At 42.3% G+C, this 17,448-nt stretch overlaps 1 protein-coding gene across 1 annotated transcript in view; it reads left to right on the forward strand.

Moving 5' to 3' along the window:
- Nucleotides 1-259: 259 nt before the first annotated feature.
- Nucleotides 260-17,448, forward strand: part of LOC308292482 (dolichyl-diphosphooligosaccharide--protein glycosyltransferase subunit STT3B-like) — a 257,198-nt gene continuing 240,009 nt past the window's right edge. Inside the window, 1 exon segment of the mRNA XM_080734821.1 lies at nt 260-822. Within this exon segment, the coding sequence (XP_080590947.1) occupies nt 539-822 (284 nt within the window). The 5' untranslated portion in view covers nt 260-538.

Genomic DNA, 17,448 nt, shown 5'->3' on the forward strand with positions numbered 1-17,448 from the left:
ATCCTGGCTTGATTCTAGGCTTAAAATAATTGTTATTATGGGGGAATTAAATGAATCTTATTTTTTATTTATTATTATTATTTTTTGACCAGTAAACCACGCCTTCTCCAGTTGCCCTGACAACCATCTATCAAATCACAGCGCGGACCGTCCGTCCGGCCTATGGGGCACTGCATCTCTCTGTCGCCCCGCCTCCCCCCAGCCCTCTCTCTCTCTCCACCGGCGTTCAGTCGGTAGCAGCGGGCTTTTTATCGCAGGGCTTGCAAACCCAAACCGGAGCATGAGATGAGTGCGCATTCGGGGGACGCTGTAATTGTAATGCTAGTTTTCCAGTAAAAAAACAGGGAACGGGGGAGAAAAAACAAACCAAACACAAGGTAATATTATAGAGTGAAGGTCACTGAAACAAACCGGAGGGAGACAACAAGACAAGGAAGGGGAGCGTGGCTGGAGGAGGAGGAGGAGGGTTTGCTCTTCTTTGGCAGAAACCCCCCCCCCCACCACCACTACTGACAGCTACCGCGCACAGCGAGCAGACATGGCGGAGCACCACGCACCCGGCGACGGCAAGCACAACAAAGCGTCCCCGGCGGTGGTGCAGCAGGGGAGCAGCAGCCGAGCCGGAGCCGGTGTGGTCCAGGGCGGCGGTGAAGGAGGAGGAGGCAGCGGGAAAGGAGGCCTGTCAGGCGGACTAACGCAGCCGGCCGGGTGGCAGTCTCTACTCTCGTTCACCATCCTCTTCCTGGCCTGGCTGGCGGGGTTCAGCTCCAGACTGTTCGCGGTGATCCGGTTCGAGAGCATCATCCACGAGTTTGACCCATGGTAAGGTACACTTAACACTACACACAGCTTCTTCTTATGTGTGCGTGCGTGTTGTTGTCATTGTGTGTGAGTCACAGAAGCAGCAGCAGCCACCTCGTTGGTGGTGTTGCAGTTTCTCAAACCTTTACATTTCAAGGTTTCCCCTTAACTCTGACAGCATACAAATGGAACCAAATGGACCCTAACGGGTCCATTTGGTTCCATTTGTATGCTGTTAGAGTTACAGACTTGTATGGTTCAATTTAGACCCCCACAAAAGATAACCCACAAAGTCCCTGGCTGGAGACACTGGTGTATAGAGTCTTAATAACAAAGCAAATAGCTTCATGCTACCTGCCCCCATGCAGCCCCAAGGCAGTGCAACATAAGCATTGTATTTGTATGACTACTTTGTCCTAAAATGAGTTTTACAGCAACACAAAGCATCCTCATAAGTGCAGCACAATATAGGCTTCAACTTTAGTTGTAAATACTGTGTAGTGTGTATGATGAGTGCAGTTGGACCAGCATGCTTCCTCCACTGCATTTTCCGAGTTGAATTGATAATCCGAGTTGGATTATCTGTGCAGTGAAGTGGGGGATTATTATTATAGTATGATCGATTATTTCGAAAATTGGGTTTTGGCAGAAATGTACCATTCGGTCGAGGTTTTTCCTGTAACGTATTACATTTATGAGACGTGGCTTATCCTTCTGCTTGGCTATTAAATCACAGAGATATACGAGCGTGCCATTCTCTCTGACATGGCATCTAATAACTGTGGCAGTTCATATGACACCACGCAGGGATTAAAACCCGGAAGGCAAGGCAGTTGATCTTGTCTTCCCCTTTCATAAGCACTAAAGCACACTGGAACTATTCTTCTTTCATAACGGTGTCATAGTTTGTCCTCAGAGTTGCAGTGCATCGTTCAGCCTGCATCGGTCCCCACCTTTGCGCACAGATTCACCGGGAAATACTCGGTCGCGTGATTGCCACGATGGACCGTTTTCATTCAAACAGTTTGAATGATTTCACTTAACTGTCCAAAAACAGGCGTTTCCTCTCCGTGGTATTTGGTTTCCTCATCTGACAAGTGTGTCACAGGCAGCATCTTATACACGTAGTTTTTTGAACTGCAATGCATTTTATAGTTGAGAGCCAAAGAGCTGGGATTGGAGTTGAAACGGGTTGAAAATGTAATCCTGATTTGTGACTGGTTTATACACAATTTGAGCAATGTTAACATGTGATGTAGACTTCCAAGTGTTGCAAATTCCTTCAGAATATTTTGTTATTTGGGGGCTTTTTTAAGCCTTTATTGATATTGATTGAATGAAGAATTTATTAGAAGGTTGCATAGGAAACAATACAGTTTCATGACAGTACAAATCACTGGTACAAGGTCAACTAAAAGGAGATCCCATTATAGCTTTTCGGCTTATTTACACTTCATGTATGATATCTCATATAACATTGAAAGACAGACGGATAGAACACAGTACTTAGTTTGCATAGGATATCATCAATAACAAAGGGGAAAAAAGCATTATCAAAGAAGGAAAATAAAATATAAAGAAATGGAAGATATTTACAGTGGAAAAGGGAAGGTTCTGTAAGTATGGGCTCTGTCCTACTACTGTACATAGACTATTATTATTATTATAGACTAAGATCAAGATGGATATTGTAGGTTGACAGGAAATGGGGATAGAGGTGAAGAGCGACATGCAGCAAAGACTGCTGGGATCGGGACTCAAACCCACAACGCGCTTGTTAGGCCAGGGGTTCCCAAACCTTTTGGTCTCAGGGCACCCCATAAATATTTGTTTTAATCCGATGCACCCCTACATTATAATTTTCACTCCCAGCACCTTATCTTTATAGCATATCGTCGTTGTCGGGTGGAAACCTTGTATGTCCAAAACCGTTCGTTTTGTATTTATCATCTATACAATGTACTAAACTAGTGAAAACAGCAGATCTGCAAGCACACAACGCCTCGCATCGTTGTGTGCTTGTAGATCGGCTGTTTTCACTAGTTTTATGTGACAATCTTGTATGATGAAGCAGGGCTTTGCTTTACTAAAAGACTTACACATTTGAAACTTGGAGATACAAGGTTTCTGCCCGACACGACAGTGACGATATTTTAGTGATTATGTTGCGAGGAAAACGTTGAGATAATAGCCATTTTGGTTAGAACTGACTGAAAATACATTTGTAAAAAAATATTTTTTCAAGTGTCCAAATAAATTCCAAAAAACTATCTCGCGGCACCCCTGGACTGCCGTCGCGGCACCCCGGGGTGCCCTGTGAGGCCGTGACCCACTTTGAAAACCCCTGTGTTAAACTACTGGAGCCTAGGTGCCCAGACTGCTACGCCAGCGGTCCGGGCCTGCACATTCCTTCTAACCGCTAGTTATTTCCCCCTTGCTATCAAATCTGATTATGCTGGGGTTCTTGTGGGCCAGCTCTTAATCTAAAAGATTTATGTTCATTCACTTCTGGCCTGGATTATTAGACCGCTGGGGCCAGTCTTACCATGGCAGTGTGGTCATTCTAGCAGTTACATGTTGCTATGACAGCATTTGCGATAAATTACAAGTGTATGTCTCTCTCTTTTCTTTACTTTTACTCAGAAACACATGGCTAACGTAATTATCTTTGTCCCATTTCGATAAATAATTTAAGGTACACTGACTGTACCTTGAGCAGCTCCAGTTGTTTTCAACATGCTCCTATTCTGGGGGAGAACATCAGAAAAAAATAGCAAATTCTTTTGAGCTTGTAGATATAGATGGTCTATTTTCGGCAAAGAGATTTGGTGTAGAAGGACACAAGGAGCAGAACTTGAGCCCTGGGGAATCCCAGTCAACTAAGTATTTAGGATCGAAGTCAGACATGTCAAAAGTATCGTAGCACAAGGGCACATTTTATATGTCCTGCATGTGGCTTCCTTCCTAAAATGTGTTGCCAGTGAAGTCTTAGGTTTCTGAATATTTTGAACATAACCTGGGCAGCAGGCCATTTCTCTGCAGGATAAGGATCCCTCCTAACTGCTTGTTCTCTGAATTGTTTTTGTTTTGTTCAGAGCACAGATGAGTCGCCTCTGCCAACAAAAGACTGTTGCTGTTACACTGTAGTTAAATGCAAATGTTGTAAACTAAGGAATGCATAGTTTGCATATACTGTATGTATGTGACTTTGTTATGGTCCAAAAAGCTACAGTATGACGGGATATGCACTTGGCCCTACGGTATTTTCATATTTTCAAATATGGCCTGAAGTTAAATTAAAAAAATGGTTAGGGCACCTGCCACATGGGCTCAAAATACTCTCCTGTAAATCAGTTTTATTTACTAGCATTGGACATGCTGGAATATTGCATTCCTCAAATTTTATTTTTGCTGCATGGACCCCAGAGGAAGTATAGTCTCCGGTATGATTTAGAGTCAGACTGAAGGTGTCCAACGTCGCACTACGTGTCCCACTACTCTCTGAGCTTTTAGCATTCATAGTACTGTCTTCGACTTGCCGAAAGCCTCGGCATAAAAAAAGGAAGTGAATGTGGACTCACTCAAACAAATCTTTATGCCAAGTTTAATTATTTTAAGAACGTTCAATGTTTTTGATACATATATTCGTCCGAAAAAACTAGGAAGTGTGCAAAGACCTTTAGGCTATTCTCAGCACGCAACCAAGTGTAAAATCAGTCATTACGATTCCATCAAGGCTTGCCAAAATACATTTCAGTTGACTAAATCAACTGTAGATTTAGAAAGAAAAGACGTCGTGTTGTCCTCTGCCAACCTGCAGACTCCTCAGAGTTTGACACGTTTTTATACACAGAATGTTCCTCTAAAGGAGCCACTTACACGGTTTTGCTCCACATGCTTAACCACTTTAAACCTTGCGTTCCTTATTTTGGAAGTCATCATTTATAGGTCGTCATCAAAAATTTAAATTTTATTGCAACATTCAAGCTTGTAGGTATTTTTGAACTTTTGAATTGGGCTTAAGTGGTAATTTGGATCAGATCTGCCATTTTTGTCATCTGTTATTACAGCTGAATATTTGTTTGCCATCCAAGGCGAGTCGGCTTTTGACAGCTAGGAAAGAAAACATTTGTTTATGATGCCTAATGCCGAATGATAGTGGACACCAGCCCCACCCCCATTGTCTGGCTGTTCAGACACTGCTGTTCTGTGGCTTCTACTCTGCTGCGTTGAGCTTCAAATGATCTGCACTTACCAGAAAAAGTCAAACACCAGGCAATTTGGAAAAGGCAAAATTGGATTCATAGACAGCAAAATGTCTGTCTGGCTCGTTTTGAAACACAAACATGTTTTCAGTGGCTGTCCTGAATTGCAGTCAAGTGCCTGACACAGTTTTCTGGTTATCAGGCACTGCTAATTTGCACTCCTAATATTTTGTCATTATTTTAAGCCCAGGCGACAGCAGATACAAAATGCATATATTTGCTTTTTAAATAATAGCAAATTGGTTGTCTGAGTATTGTGTAAAACTATTTCCTGACTTAGAAATTATTCTGTTATCGCCTTCTGCTTATCATTCACTCAGGCAGAACTTCGTTCTCAATGCCATGACTCAGTCAATAATCTCAGCTAAGCACACCAGACTTGTGCAACTCTACAGAGTCTTGACTCTTTACCTTGTGGAGGAGGTGTTGGCCGCCTCTCAGCAACTCTGGCACAAATATATCCCTTTTGTTCAATATTTGCTAGGTTGCTTTTGCTGCTTGCATGGAGGAGACGTCCAATATTGCTCCAAGGGTGAATTTTATCCCAATTCTCTTGTAACATCAGTCCAACTTCATTGACTTTGAGAAAGGAAAATGGATTTGAACCCCAGACCAGGAGCCCTGTAGAGATGCATAAAGGCGTGCACAATCTGCGCATGTGTGTGTGTGTGTGTGCGTGTGTGTGTGTTAGGGATAGACCGATTATCGAAACGGGCGATTATCAAATTCGATATTCATACAATTTATTAATATCGAAAAATATCGATATCGGGGAAAAAATAGGTGGGAAAAAAAATCTTTTTTTTTTCTTTTTTTACTATTTGTGCATCTTATACAAACAGCACAATCCATGAAAAATGCAAAAAAAAAATATATATTCAAGATTCCAATTAAAAAATAGCAGATCTACAAGCTCAAAATGTGTCGCACTGTGACACTTTTTGAGCTTGTAGATCGGCTATTTTTGCTATGTTTAACTGTATATGCAATGTGGCCCTCTGGAGTGAGTGTGAAAATATAGTGGCCTCTCCATTATCAAAGTTGCCAACCCCTGTTCTAGTGTGATGTGGCGACTAGATGTGAGCCTCTAGAACAGTTAGGATGGGAAAAATATATACATTAATTAACCACTTAACCACCATTTCAAATTGGGGGATTTATTTTCTTCTTTTTTACTTAAAATGCATATCGGTTCTTAATATCGGTTATCGGCCTCTTTGATCACAACAAATCGATATAGAAATTGAACATGGAAATCCCATATCGGTCGACCCCTAGTGTGTGTGTGTGTGTGTGTGTGTGTGAGAGAGAGAGAGAGAGAGAGAGGGTGTGTTTGGGGAGTGCTACTTGGAATCAGTCAAGTTATCACCACCTCGATTCAGAAAATTGAGTTGGTTTTGCCTGAAGAGAGATGATGACGAGTACTGGAGCAGAAGCCTCTGTCAACCAAATAATGAGACAGATTTTTAGATCTGTGTCCCTCTCTTGTTCTCTCTCGCTCTCTCTGCAGGAAACAGTAGAGTTGTGTTCCAGCCATTAGTTCTTTGCAGTATATTCCATTTTCCCGGCATATGCTAGATGCAACTCGATGAACTAGATCCTTATTTTCACTTTTGTTGAGAAAATCATTTCCAAAAATAATTCTCTATTTTCCAATTTTGTTTGGCATGGTAAGTTAAAATATATAAGATGCCATGCGTGTCAATGAACAGAGGGGACACAAAGAGAGACGATTGGTCCACAGATATTGTGCTAATTCGGTTGCGTTTCAGTCATATTGGCCAACAGTAACCTCGCCCACCAGGCTTTCTGAGAGAAAGCCTGGTGTTCGTTCACAACAGGCCGTTTGGTTTCCGTCTAAAGCGCGGAAACCACTAGAAGAAGCGGCGTCGCTTTGATTTGGTTCCCTCCGTTTGTTTCCCCAATCCCTATTAAAATGCTCGAGTAGCCTAGTGTAGTCTTGCCAGTCGCTAAAAGTTGGACTAAAAGATCCATATACCAAACGAATTTTTCAAAAGCAAAACTACTCCGCATCAAAGAGTTTATTAGGTAGGCCCTAAAAGTGTGTCCTTGAGCGCAGGGGAATATTTTGGGTTAAAACTGAATCCGGTTTGATCTTTCCGGTAAATTGTAGTCCTTTGAGTACTACAACATGACGTTTTGTGGTTTCCGCTCCAGACCGGTTACAAACCCGAAAAGTGAAGTGATCCCAGACTAGGCCAACAGTAGTCCTCAATCAACCCCTGTAGTGTGTAGGTTGGTTTTTAGTGGCCAAATTGTGAGGTTCAAGATGGAACAGCAAAGCTAGATGGATTCTTTGCCAGGCAACCACAACGGAGGTAATGAACACTTGTTTTGGTTTGCCAGAAGATCCAGAAGTCAACCTGTTAACCAGCTGGGCTGGAAAACATGAGCTGACAAATCGTGATCAACTCACATCATCATCATCAGCAGCAGCAGCACATCTCATTTATTGTCATGAAAATATTTCAGGCTAATATAGACTTTAAATGGCATTGTATTACTTGCATATCGCTCCCGCGAGGCGTTGTGTGCTTGTAGATCTGCTATTTTCACTGGTTTAGTTCATTTTTAAAATGATAAATACAAAACGAACGGTCTTCGACATACAAGGTTTCCACCCGACCACGACGATATAATAAGTGCTGTAAAATGGTTTGACATGTATTTATATTCTTAAAAGAGTAAGATATTCTTTATTATTATCTTATCCTAATATTATGTGGCAGAGAGAGAGAGAGTGTGGGGAATCGACATGCCTCAGCCTGGACCGGCTGCGGGAATGACTGTAGTATTGAATATGCTCTTATAGCAGGCGAGCCGCTGGGGTGCCCCACATTTTGACAGTTTAACGCATTTAGAACGGGTACACATGAGATGATTGTGTATCATTATTTTATGCTTTAACTATTGAAAAATAGCAGATATACAAGCTCACAGCGCGGCACCGAGTGCCGCGCTGCAAGCTTGTAGATCTGCTATTCTTTTTTTATTGTGAAAATTATAATTTTGACCCGATTCTATAAGTGTCTTTTGAATCCTTCTAAGGTGTTTTGAAAAATCTATGTTTCTAATATGTCAGCAATCTGGCCAGCCATCGTCAAAGAAAAGGTCCTTTTCACTCAACTGGAGGTCAGTTGGTCTGTCCTTGAGAGACTACTATGTCGGTGGTTCTCAAACCTTTTCATGTGAAGGACCCCCAAAATGATATCTATTTGGCCACGGACCCCCATCTCAAAATATTTAGTTCCAGGGACCCCCCCCAGAAGCAAAATCTTAGTTACAAATGTTCGCTTTGAAAATACATAATATTCAAAGACTTGCACGCATTTTCACGACTTTTTTAAAAATAGCAGATCTACAAGCTCGCAGCGCGGCACTCGGTGCCGCGCTGTGAGCTTGTATATCTGCTATTTTTCAATAGCTAAAGCATTCAATAATCCTAGGCCTAAACGGGTTAAAAAACATTCTTCAACAGCCGCGGCTGCCTCTTATCACTTAATGGAAAATGTGGAACGGGGTAGCTGTAGTGTGGAGTTTATCCCCTTGCCGGGATTTCTCAATGACTTCGGGGCCCCACATGTGTTCTTTATCATCTACTGTACGGATGAATGAAACCTCCCTCCCTGCGTGATATCGCCCTCCCCTCCTAAAACATCACATCTGAATCAAAGTGGATCGTCGTGCCCAAACCCAGGGTCTGCCTTGCTAAGCACAGCACAACAATCCGCTACTGCAGCAGCATTGTAGAGGAACAGACGTTGGTGATTGATCTGTGTAGCAAGCAGACACTTAGCTGGAGAGGTGACCCCCCCCCCACACTCTGCAACTCTCTGTCTGTCTGTCTGTCTGACCCTCTAACAGCTTATGAAATATTTAGAGTAGAGATGGTGTCCAATTACCTTCTGCAGAAGGTCTTATCCCAGGGCTTGATGCACTGATTTCTCTCTCTCTCTCTCTCTCTCTCTCTCTCTCTCTCTTAGGCATGGGACGATACGCGATATTATCGTTTATCGTGATAAAAAACACTCAGGATAATCGTATCGTGGAGATTTCATTTATCGTGATATCGTCCTCCGTCATGCACTGGGATCAATTCACCGTTTATTTGCCAAGCTGCATATCCGGTACCACTTAAACCCTCTATCATTGGTAAAAGGTACTTATAATATACAAACTTGATAGTCTTTTTTTCACTCTCTATCAAATGTCTTTGCCAAAAAATAGCCGATCTACAAGCGCCAAGCTTGTAGATCAGCTATTTTTTTGCAAATGTTCCGCCCCAGCATAGTGGATTTTGATTATCGTGATAATATCGTAAATCGCAATTTCTTTTGTCACGATAATCGTGACATGAAATTTTCATATCGTCCCATCCCTACTCTCTCTCTCTCGCACGCACACACGGCACACACCGCTCACACACACGCACACACACGCACAAGCATGAGCTCAGACAAAGTAACTGTATCGCTCGAAAATCTATGCAAGTGTTTAATTATAAACTAACCTCATGCCACCCTGCCTGTTTTCATGATCCCAATATACCTCATCAAGAACACCCCCCCAACCCCTCCCCAACCATTCCACCAGAAATGAATGCCCACGCACAATTTCTGGAGACCGGATACTCACTCTCTTAAATTCCTATCGGTCTATCTCAATGTCAGCTCATTATGTTCTGTGTCCCTTGCACCCAAACTAATTACTTGTATATTATGAACCTCATCCCTGGCAATAAAAGTGCTGCTTCTGAGTTTAACCTCCGGCCCAATAAATGGATGGAAGTATTTTTTACACAAAATGGATGATATGTCATCCAGGAAGGATGTTTACCGCACATTGATGCTGGCATTGCAGAGAGGGTGAGCTTTTATGATGGTAGCCAATAGCTAATCCCTTGGTTTGCGAACTTGGCTGCATCTTTCAGTAAGAAACAAAGCCCGCCGCAGCTCGCTGGGAATTTTCAAGTGTGTGCGTCCGTGCCAAAAGTAATGATTGCATTTCGTCTGCCGTTCCAATCGTCCCCACTTCAACCTCGCAGCCAGCCGAAGGGCTTCGGAATCAGAAGGTTCTCAGAGAGCTCAGGGCATTAACCCCTTTAGAACGGGCACACATTTTGTGTATCATTATTTTATGCTTTAACTATTGAAAAATAGCAGATATACAAGCTCACAGCGCGGCACCGAGTGCCGCGCTGCGAGCATGTAGATCTGCTATTTTTGAAAAATCTTGATTTCTTTTTTTTTTTTTTTTTAAACCCATGTTTCTATGTCAGCAATCTGGCCAGCCATCGTCAAAGAAAAGGTCCTTTTCACTTAAATGGAGCTCAGTTAGTCTGTTCTTGAGAGACTACTATGTCAGTGGTTCTCAAACCTTTTCATGTGAAGGACCCCCAAAATGATATGTATTTGGCTGCGGACCCGCATCTCAAAATATTTAGTTCCAGGGACCACCCAGAAGCAAAATTTGAGTTACAAACGTTCACTTAAAAAAGACACACACATTCAAAGATTTTCACACATTTTCACGACTTTTCAAAAATAGCAGATCTACAAGCTTGCAGCGCGGCACTCGGTGCCGCGCTGCAAGCTTGTATATCTGCTATTGTTCAATAGTGAAAGCATTCAATAATCCTAGGGGGTTAACCCTAAATGGGTTAATGTCCCTCCCTGTGGAACATAGAGTAGGAGGAGAAATGCAGTGCGTGATGATGACGACGCTCCTCAGTCCTCACTCTCCCCGATGACAAGCTTTTATCCTCCACTTCTCCTGAATCTGTTGACACTATGCTAAGCTTTGCACGATTAACCCTGCAAGACCCGAATTCATTTCTACTGGCCAAAAAAAAAAAAAAAAAAAAAAAATGAGATAGTGTTGTAGCAGTCCTAATCACAGGAAAATGTAATGTTAAAAAATTAATAATGTTTTTGTAAGGTTTTATAGCCATAAATCATAAATCATGCTCTAATTTGCATTCTGGGGATATTTTTCACAATATTAACATATGCACGTGTTCTAGACATTCTAATGATCACGGAAAACAAATATTACAGGTATTTTACTTATGTTTTAGTGAGGAATAGCTTCAGTTAAAAAGTGAGATGTTGTTCGTCCAGACGCTGGAATTTCAACTTCTCTGGGAGGTGTGAATGTCAGCCTCTGTGAGGGGTATTTATATGCAAATATCGTGGCCAATGGCATTGTAATACTAAACAATAAGATTTAATGGTGATGTTAATGTGAAAAAAAGAACAGGAAAACTAATTATAACATTTTTTTTAAAATGATTTAAAAAATTTTGCCAAAAAGCAACGCTGGGCCTTGCAGGGTTAACACAATTAGTGCCTCTTAATCTGAAGGTTGCTTGGTGCCTCGGTGCCACGCGGTTTCCTCCATAGGCCGCCGCTATTATTTTGAAGGGCTGGAAGGGGGTTGTTTTTGTTTTTTTGGATTATCACTTGACGGCAACGATTACGTCATCTAGTCACATGACAGTGTGGGACAAGAAGAGGCAAGATGGCTGCGCCCTGCCTTGTGCCTTGTTTACATTTAGATCTGCTGCAAAATGTCTCAAAATGGCTATTTTGTTTAAATGAAGTTTCTTTATGGGCCTCGCCATTGACTTAACATTGAGGAGCTTCACTTCGCGTGCACGCCCAACGTGCGTTGTAAACAAATCGCCGACATTACCGATGCGAGCGGGACCGGAGCGACATTAAGTAAGTAATAATATCTTTACTGTATATACAGTAAGATTCACAGTCCTCACCGTCAACGGCGCCATGGTATTAACCCTTTCAATGACAATCCTCACCGTCAACGGCGGCAGATGGGTTAATGTGAAAAAAGAACAGGAAAACTAATTATAACATTTTTTTAAAAATTATTAAAAAAATGTTGCCAAAAAGCAACGCTGGGCCTTGCAGGGTTAACTTCCTTTTCCCCTCACGGGTCTCACGACAGACCAGCTCCAGGCCTGCTGGGGGAGGAGGCAGTGGAGTCCGAAGCGTGCAGTGTGCGTGCATGACGGATCTGTCCCCAGGGGGGCACCTGCTGCAGCCCACGTAACTTATAGGAGCTGATGTGCTCCTGGCACGAAGGTAGCGTGTAGCCCAGGGGAAGTCACAGTGGAGCGCCGTAAAACACACCATCAGGGACGTGCTGGGCCCCTGATTCAGCCCGGGAAAAAAGAGTTGTAGAGGCCCTCATTGCGCGCCGCTGCTGCTACTCAAAGATTTGTCATTTCAGATCATGACAAGTGACAAGCCAGTGGGCCAATTACATGAGTTATATTTCGTCGTCGTCGGGTGGAAACCTTGTACGTCCAAAACCATTTTAAAAATGATTTAAACTAGTAAAAACAGCCAATCTACAAGCACACAACGCCTCGCACCGCGAGGCGTTGTGTGCTTGTAGATCTGCTGTTTTCACTACTTTTGTGTGACAGCCTTGTATGATGAAGCAGGGCTTTGCGAAAAAATGTACAAATTTGAAACTTGGAGATACAAGGTTTTCTGCCCAACAGTGACGATTTACTTTGTTGGCCACCCAGCCCCCAAAATGGAATGAAGGCCGACATTTTATTTATTTTTTTTCCTAATGGCCGGCCTGTACCGGCCGGGAATGAACTGGCCGTTCGGGAGTTGTTCCGCTTTTCCCAATGACCAGCACGTCCCTGCACACGATTCATTTTATACCTGGTTTGTTTTGTTTATTGCATTTCTGGGGGCGTTTTTCTGGGAAGAGACATCTTGGCCTGATAGCATAATAATAGGAACACACCCACACAAGTACACATCCATGTGCCTCACCTCCCCCCATAATGAAAGAAGTGTCTTTTATTCTAATTGACCAAATCAAGCAATCTCTACTGGCAAATTAAAATAATTGCCACCACTTCTTATGCAGCTGTATTTTGACCACCTTCACATTTTCATTACCATCCTCATTTCAGCTTGAATCGTGTGTGAGTGTGTGTGAGTCATGAGGTCGTGCCGGTTGTAGGCTGGTTTGATGAATGCTTTTAGAAGGAATACAACAATGGGTGATTGATTCCCACTACAGTAGGTGGGAGGGGGGCCGAGACGGTTGATTCATTCAAGTCAAATTGAGAAATTACTAATAACCTGGTGCTTTTTCTCTCCAAATCCCTAGATTAATTGCCTGCCAGACGATTTGATTGTGAAAGCACTAGTGCGTTTGGCCCTTAATGAGAGGTGTATCCTGTCAGCATCCCAGAGGCCACGTGCGTCACAGATAGCCTGATGGAGGATGATAGCCTGATGGAGGATGATAGCGCAGAGAAGGAGACCAATTTTGTTTGTGTGATTAATGGCCGCTGTTACACCTTCCGAAGGCATTGAGTATTTGTGAGTTTAGTGGATCAAGGTAGGCATTGTATAAGATGTTTGGGTCCTCTTAAAAATGGTTGTCTTTGCCCCTACTTTTGAAAAATCGCCAAATATTCGCGCACACACAACACTTTTAGCAATGTGAAAAGATTCTTCACATTCCCATTCACACATCACGGCACAGATACGCCGTTATACCTGCTAATGTGGTAAACATAGGGCTGTCACGATTATGACATTTTACATGACGATTAATTGTCGCTCAAATAATTGCGATTAACGATTTGATTGTGTTTTTGTCGTTGACAATTACATTTCTGTTTGGCTTTTAGGCTTTGAAGTTGCACATGGTAGATATTACACATAACCTAAATATACAAAGAAATGACTGACATATTTGACAACTTTATACTTAAAAAAGAACATTGATAGTGGAAATAGCAGATCTAATGCGACGCGTTGTGAGCTTGTAGATCTGCTATTTCCACTATTTTTGATTTTTTCTTTTTTTAATATATGAACATTTTTCAACATGGAAACGATTATGACGATTATGAAAAATGATCGCGATTATGTCAAATAATCATGATTAGACGATTATGTAATAATTGTGACAGCCCTAGGTAAACATTCACATACTGATGGCAGAGGCAGCCATGCAAGGCACCAACCTGCTCATCGGGATGAGGTAGTTGGTTGGGAACCTTGTCCCAGGTGCCTGCTGTGACCCCCGATCAGTGCTGCGTTGTTCCGGTCACGCGTGTGCAGTGCACGCTAGGCTTGTCACAATACTGGATTTCTAACTTCGATACGATATTTTGAAAAATGTCGATACTCAATACCATTTTCGATACCACGCCACCACTGCGATTTTAGTGCGAAAAATGTTTTTAAAGGCCTGCCTTTGATGTTTTCACATAGAAATAGGCCTTTAAAAGATCTAGGAATAAGCCAAAGTAGGACAGATACACATAAAAGTAACGTTGTGTAAACCAACGAGAGAGGTAAAAATTGAGTATCGATACTATGGAAAAGTCATATTGAAAATCAATACTATATTCAAAATCGATACTTTTCGATAAATCGATATTTTTGACAACACTAGTGCACGCTGTCTCGTATCTTTTCTGACCAGTGTCACGTCTCTCACGCACACAGACATGCAAAGAGATGAGCTTATCCACCTGTTTCCGCAAGACTTTACTGTAGCATTATCTGCGGGATACTTCCGGTTAACAGCAGATATACAAGCTCACGTCGCGTCGCAGATGCAACCGTTGTGAGTTTGTGGATCACACTCAGCTGCGGTGCCGGAAATGCCGCTCGCCTTCTGCGCAATGCATGATGGGATTTTGGAAAGTTGTGGATATGCAATAGTCCATTGTCTGAACCTGTTAACTCCTGTAATGTAGGTGTTAAGAGACGTGCGCGTGATGTCAAATAAAACCGTTTCCCTCCAAACATTGAATCACCAATGCGGGGCTTTTAAGCCGTGAGTCGTGACATCATTTTGTAGGCAGAGGGGAACTCTGCCCCCAGAGCATTTTCTGTCCCTCGCTATTTCAACAGATCCGAGACAAAAATAACGACTAAAGTATAATTCTAACACTTTCCTTTCAACAACAAAGAGAAGAAAAATGTGTAAATAGTAAAAATAGTAAAAAGATTCACGGAAACTGGAGGCAGAAATTCTCATCTGCCTACAAAATGATGTCATACTTAACAGCCCCATAGACCAGAAAAATCATCATTTTGTTGTCAGTATTGATCATTTTTGTTATCACAGCTATATATTTCTGTTTGTATGGCGACGGTTGAACATGGCTCGTGATGAGTCTCCCGTGCCTGGCTGGTATAACCTGTGTGAAGTAGCTTAGAATTAGTACCCCCAAGTACCCGCAACTTTGTCTTTCAGTCAGGGGAAGGCATGTCTCTATACAGCTGGAAACTGTCGTCTAATAAGATTTTTAAGAGCTGCACTCTCTGACAGGTTTAAAACCCCAGTGCTCCAATTCTTTGCTCTTTATTGGAACCTGTACCATGGATTCTTGTACTTTATTCGTCTAATGCCTAAGCCTCGGTGCGTTTGAAGCTGTTGATCTTGTTCGCGTTCTGCGCTCTTACCTTCATATTGAGGAGGAGATTGGCTTTGTGCAGACTTAACGCATTCAGAACGGGTACACTATATTGTGTATCATTATTTTATGCTTTAACTATCGAAAAATAGCAGATATACAAGCTGACAGCGCGGCCTGCGAGCTTGTAGATCTGCTATTTTTTAAAAATCGTGAAAATTAGAATTTTGACCCGATTCTATGAGTGTCTTTTGAATCCTTCTAAGAAACCTATGTTTCTATGTCGGCAATCTGGCTAGCCATCGTCAAAGAAAAGGTCCTTTTCACTTAACTGGAGCTCAGTCAGTCTGTTCTTGGGAGACTACTATGTCAGTGGTTCTCAAAATTTTTCATGTGAAGGACCCCAACATGATATGTATTTGGCCACGGACCCCCATCTCAAAGTATCTAGTTCCAGGGACCACCCAGAAACAAAATTTGAGTTACAAACGTTCGCTTTAAAAATACATATATTCAAAGATCACAAGCTTGTGAGCTTGTAAGCTGTGAGCTTGTATAGCTGCTATTTTTCACTGGTTAAAGCATTCAATAATTCTAGGCCTAAATGGGTTAAGACAGAATGGATGTGTGTGTCTGATGGCTGCTGTGGCGGAGATGTTTGCTCCGTTTCAGCCCGCTAGAGATTGAGATTTAAGAATTATTTTTGGGTGCATTTGATGCTTTATTTCAAATAGGATGGTGCAGAGACACTCAACAAGGAGTCTGTGCACTAACTGGCTGAGCCACCATGCACCCCAGCCCACTGGCAATTGATGTGATTGTTGGTCCATGACAGCCAATACAGCACAGAGCTCAGAAGGAATAGGGTGTCCTCATCTTAGAAGGAATTTCTCTGCTGAAAATAGACAGCAATTCTTTTGCTGTTATTCATTATTTTTTTATGCCTCTGTACAAAATATGTGTTAATGATTATATAGAGCCTTAAAGTTGATTGTTGTCCATGTAAACAAACATTGATTTGTTAAGATTCAATTTTGGATCTGAATTGGAGCGACTGTTTTTTCCCCCCTTTGGATAATAAAGGTATATCTATCTATCTACATTAAAAATTCACGTGTAGATTTTTATTATATTATACATATATTATATTTTGAAGGCTACTAGTTTGTATTACTTGGCTGCAATGTCAGGATTTAATTGCAGCAGCTTGTACAAGAAGCTCCTGCTGCCCCTACATTGATTTATTCCGGATTTGCCAAATCCTGTCGATGTAGTGTGTGTGTGTGTGTGTGTGTGGGGGGGGGGGTACTACCCTACATACAACGATGTGTTTCAACAGGTTTTCCAGAGTAGTGCGTGGGAGGACACGTGTGGCTCCCTGGGGGGTCTTAATGTCCTCGCAGTGGAGGGATTGCGTCTGGGCTGAATGATGTCGGCGAGATCCTCTTTTGAATGTCTGGTGTATGAGTGAGTCTGTCTCAAAGTGAACCACACTGTTGCATGCTTCAGGTTACCGCCTCAAATTAATATCATGATTGTTTCAAACTTTTGCCTCGATTATCATTAAGCATCCCACGAAGCTTGGCCAATGCCAAGTTCTGCGAGACGGACATGCAGACCGACGGACATACACAAAGCCACATGTAGGAGGAGCGGTCTAAAATATTGTGTGAAATTAGAAAAATCACACCTAGTGTGAAGTTAGCGGTGCTATTCATGAGTTAATTGTGGGCCAAATATCTATCAAGGCCAAGTTTATTCTCCTAAAAATAAAGAATCACACCCAATGTGAAGTGAGCGGTGGTCATGCTTGCATAACATCTTCAGATTTGAGTCTAGGATGTACAGGCTATGCTACACACACACACACGTTTTGCTATGGCAAAACGCTGAGGAAAACGGCTACATACATACGACATATGACATCACTAG

This window comes from Nannobrachium achirus (genome assembly GCF_963921795.1).
Source record: "Nannobrachium achirus genome assembly, chromosome: 10".
Classification (NCBI taxonomy): Eukaryota; Metazoa; Chordata; class Actinopteri; order Myctophiformes; family Myctophidae; genus Nannobrachium; species Nannobrachium achirus.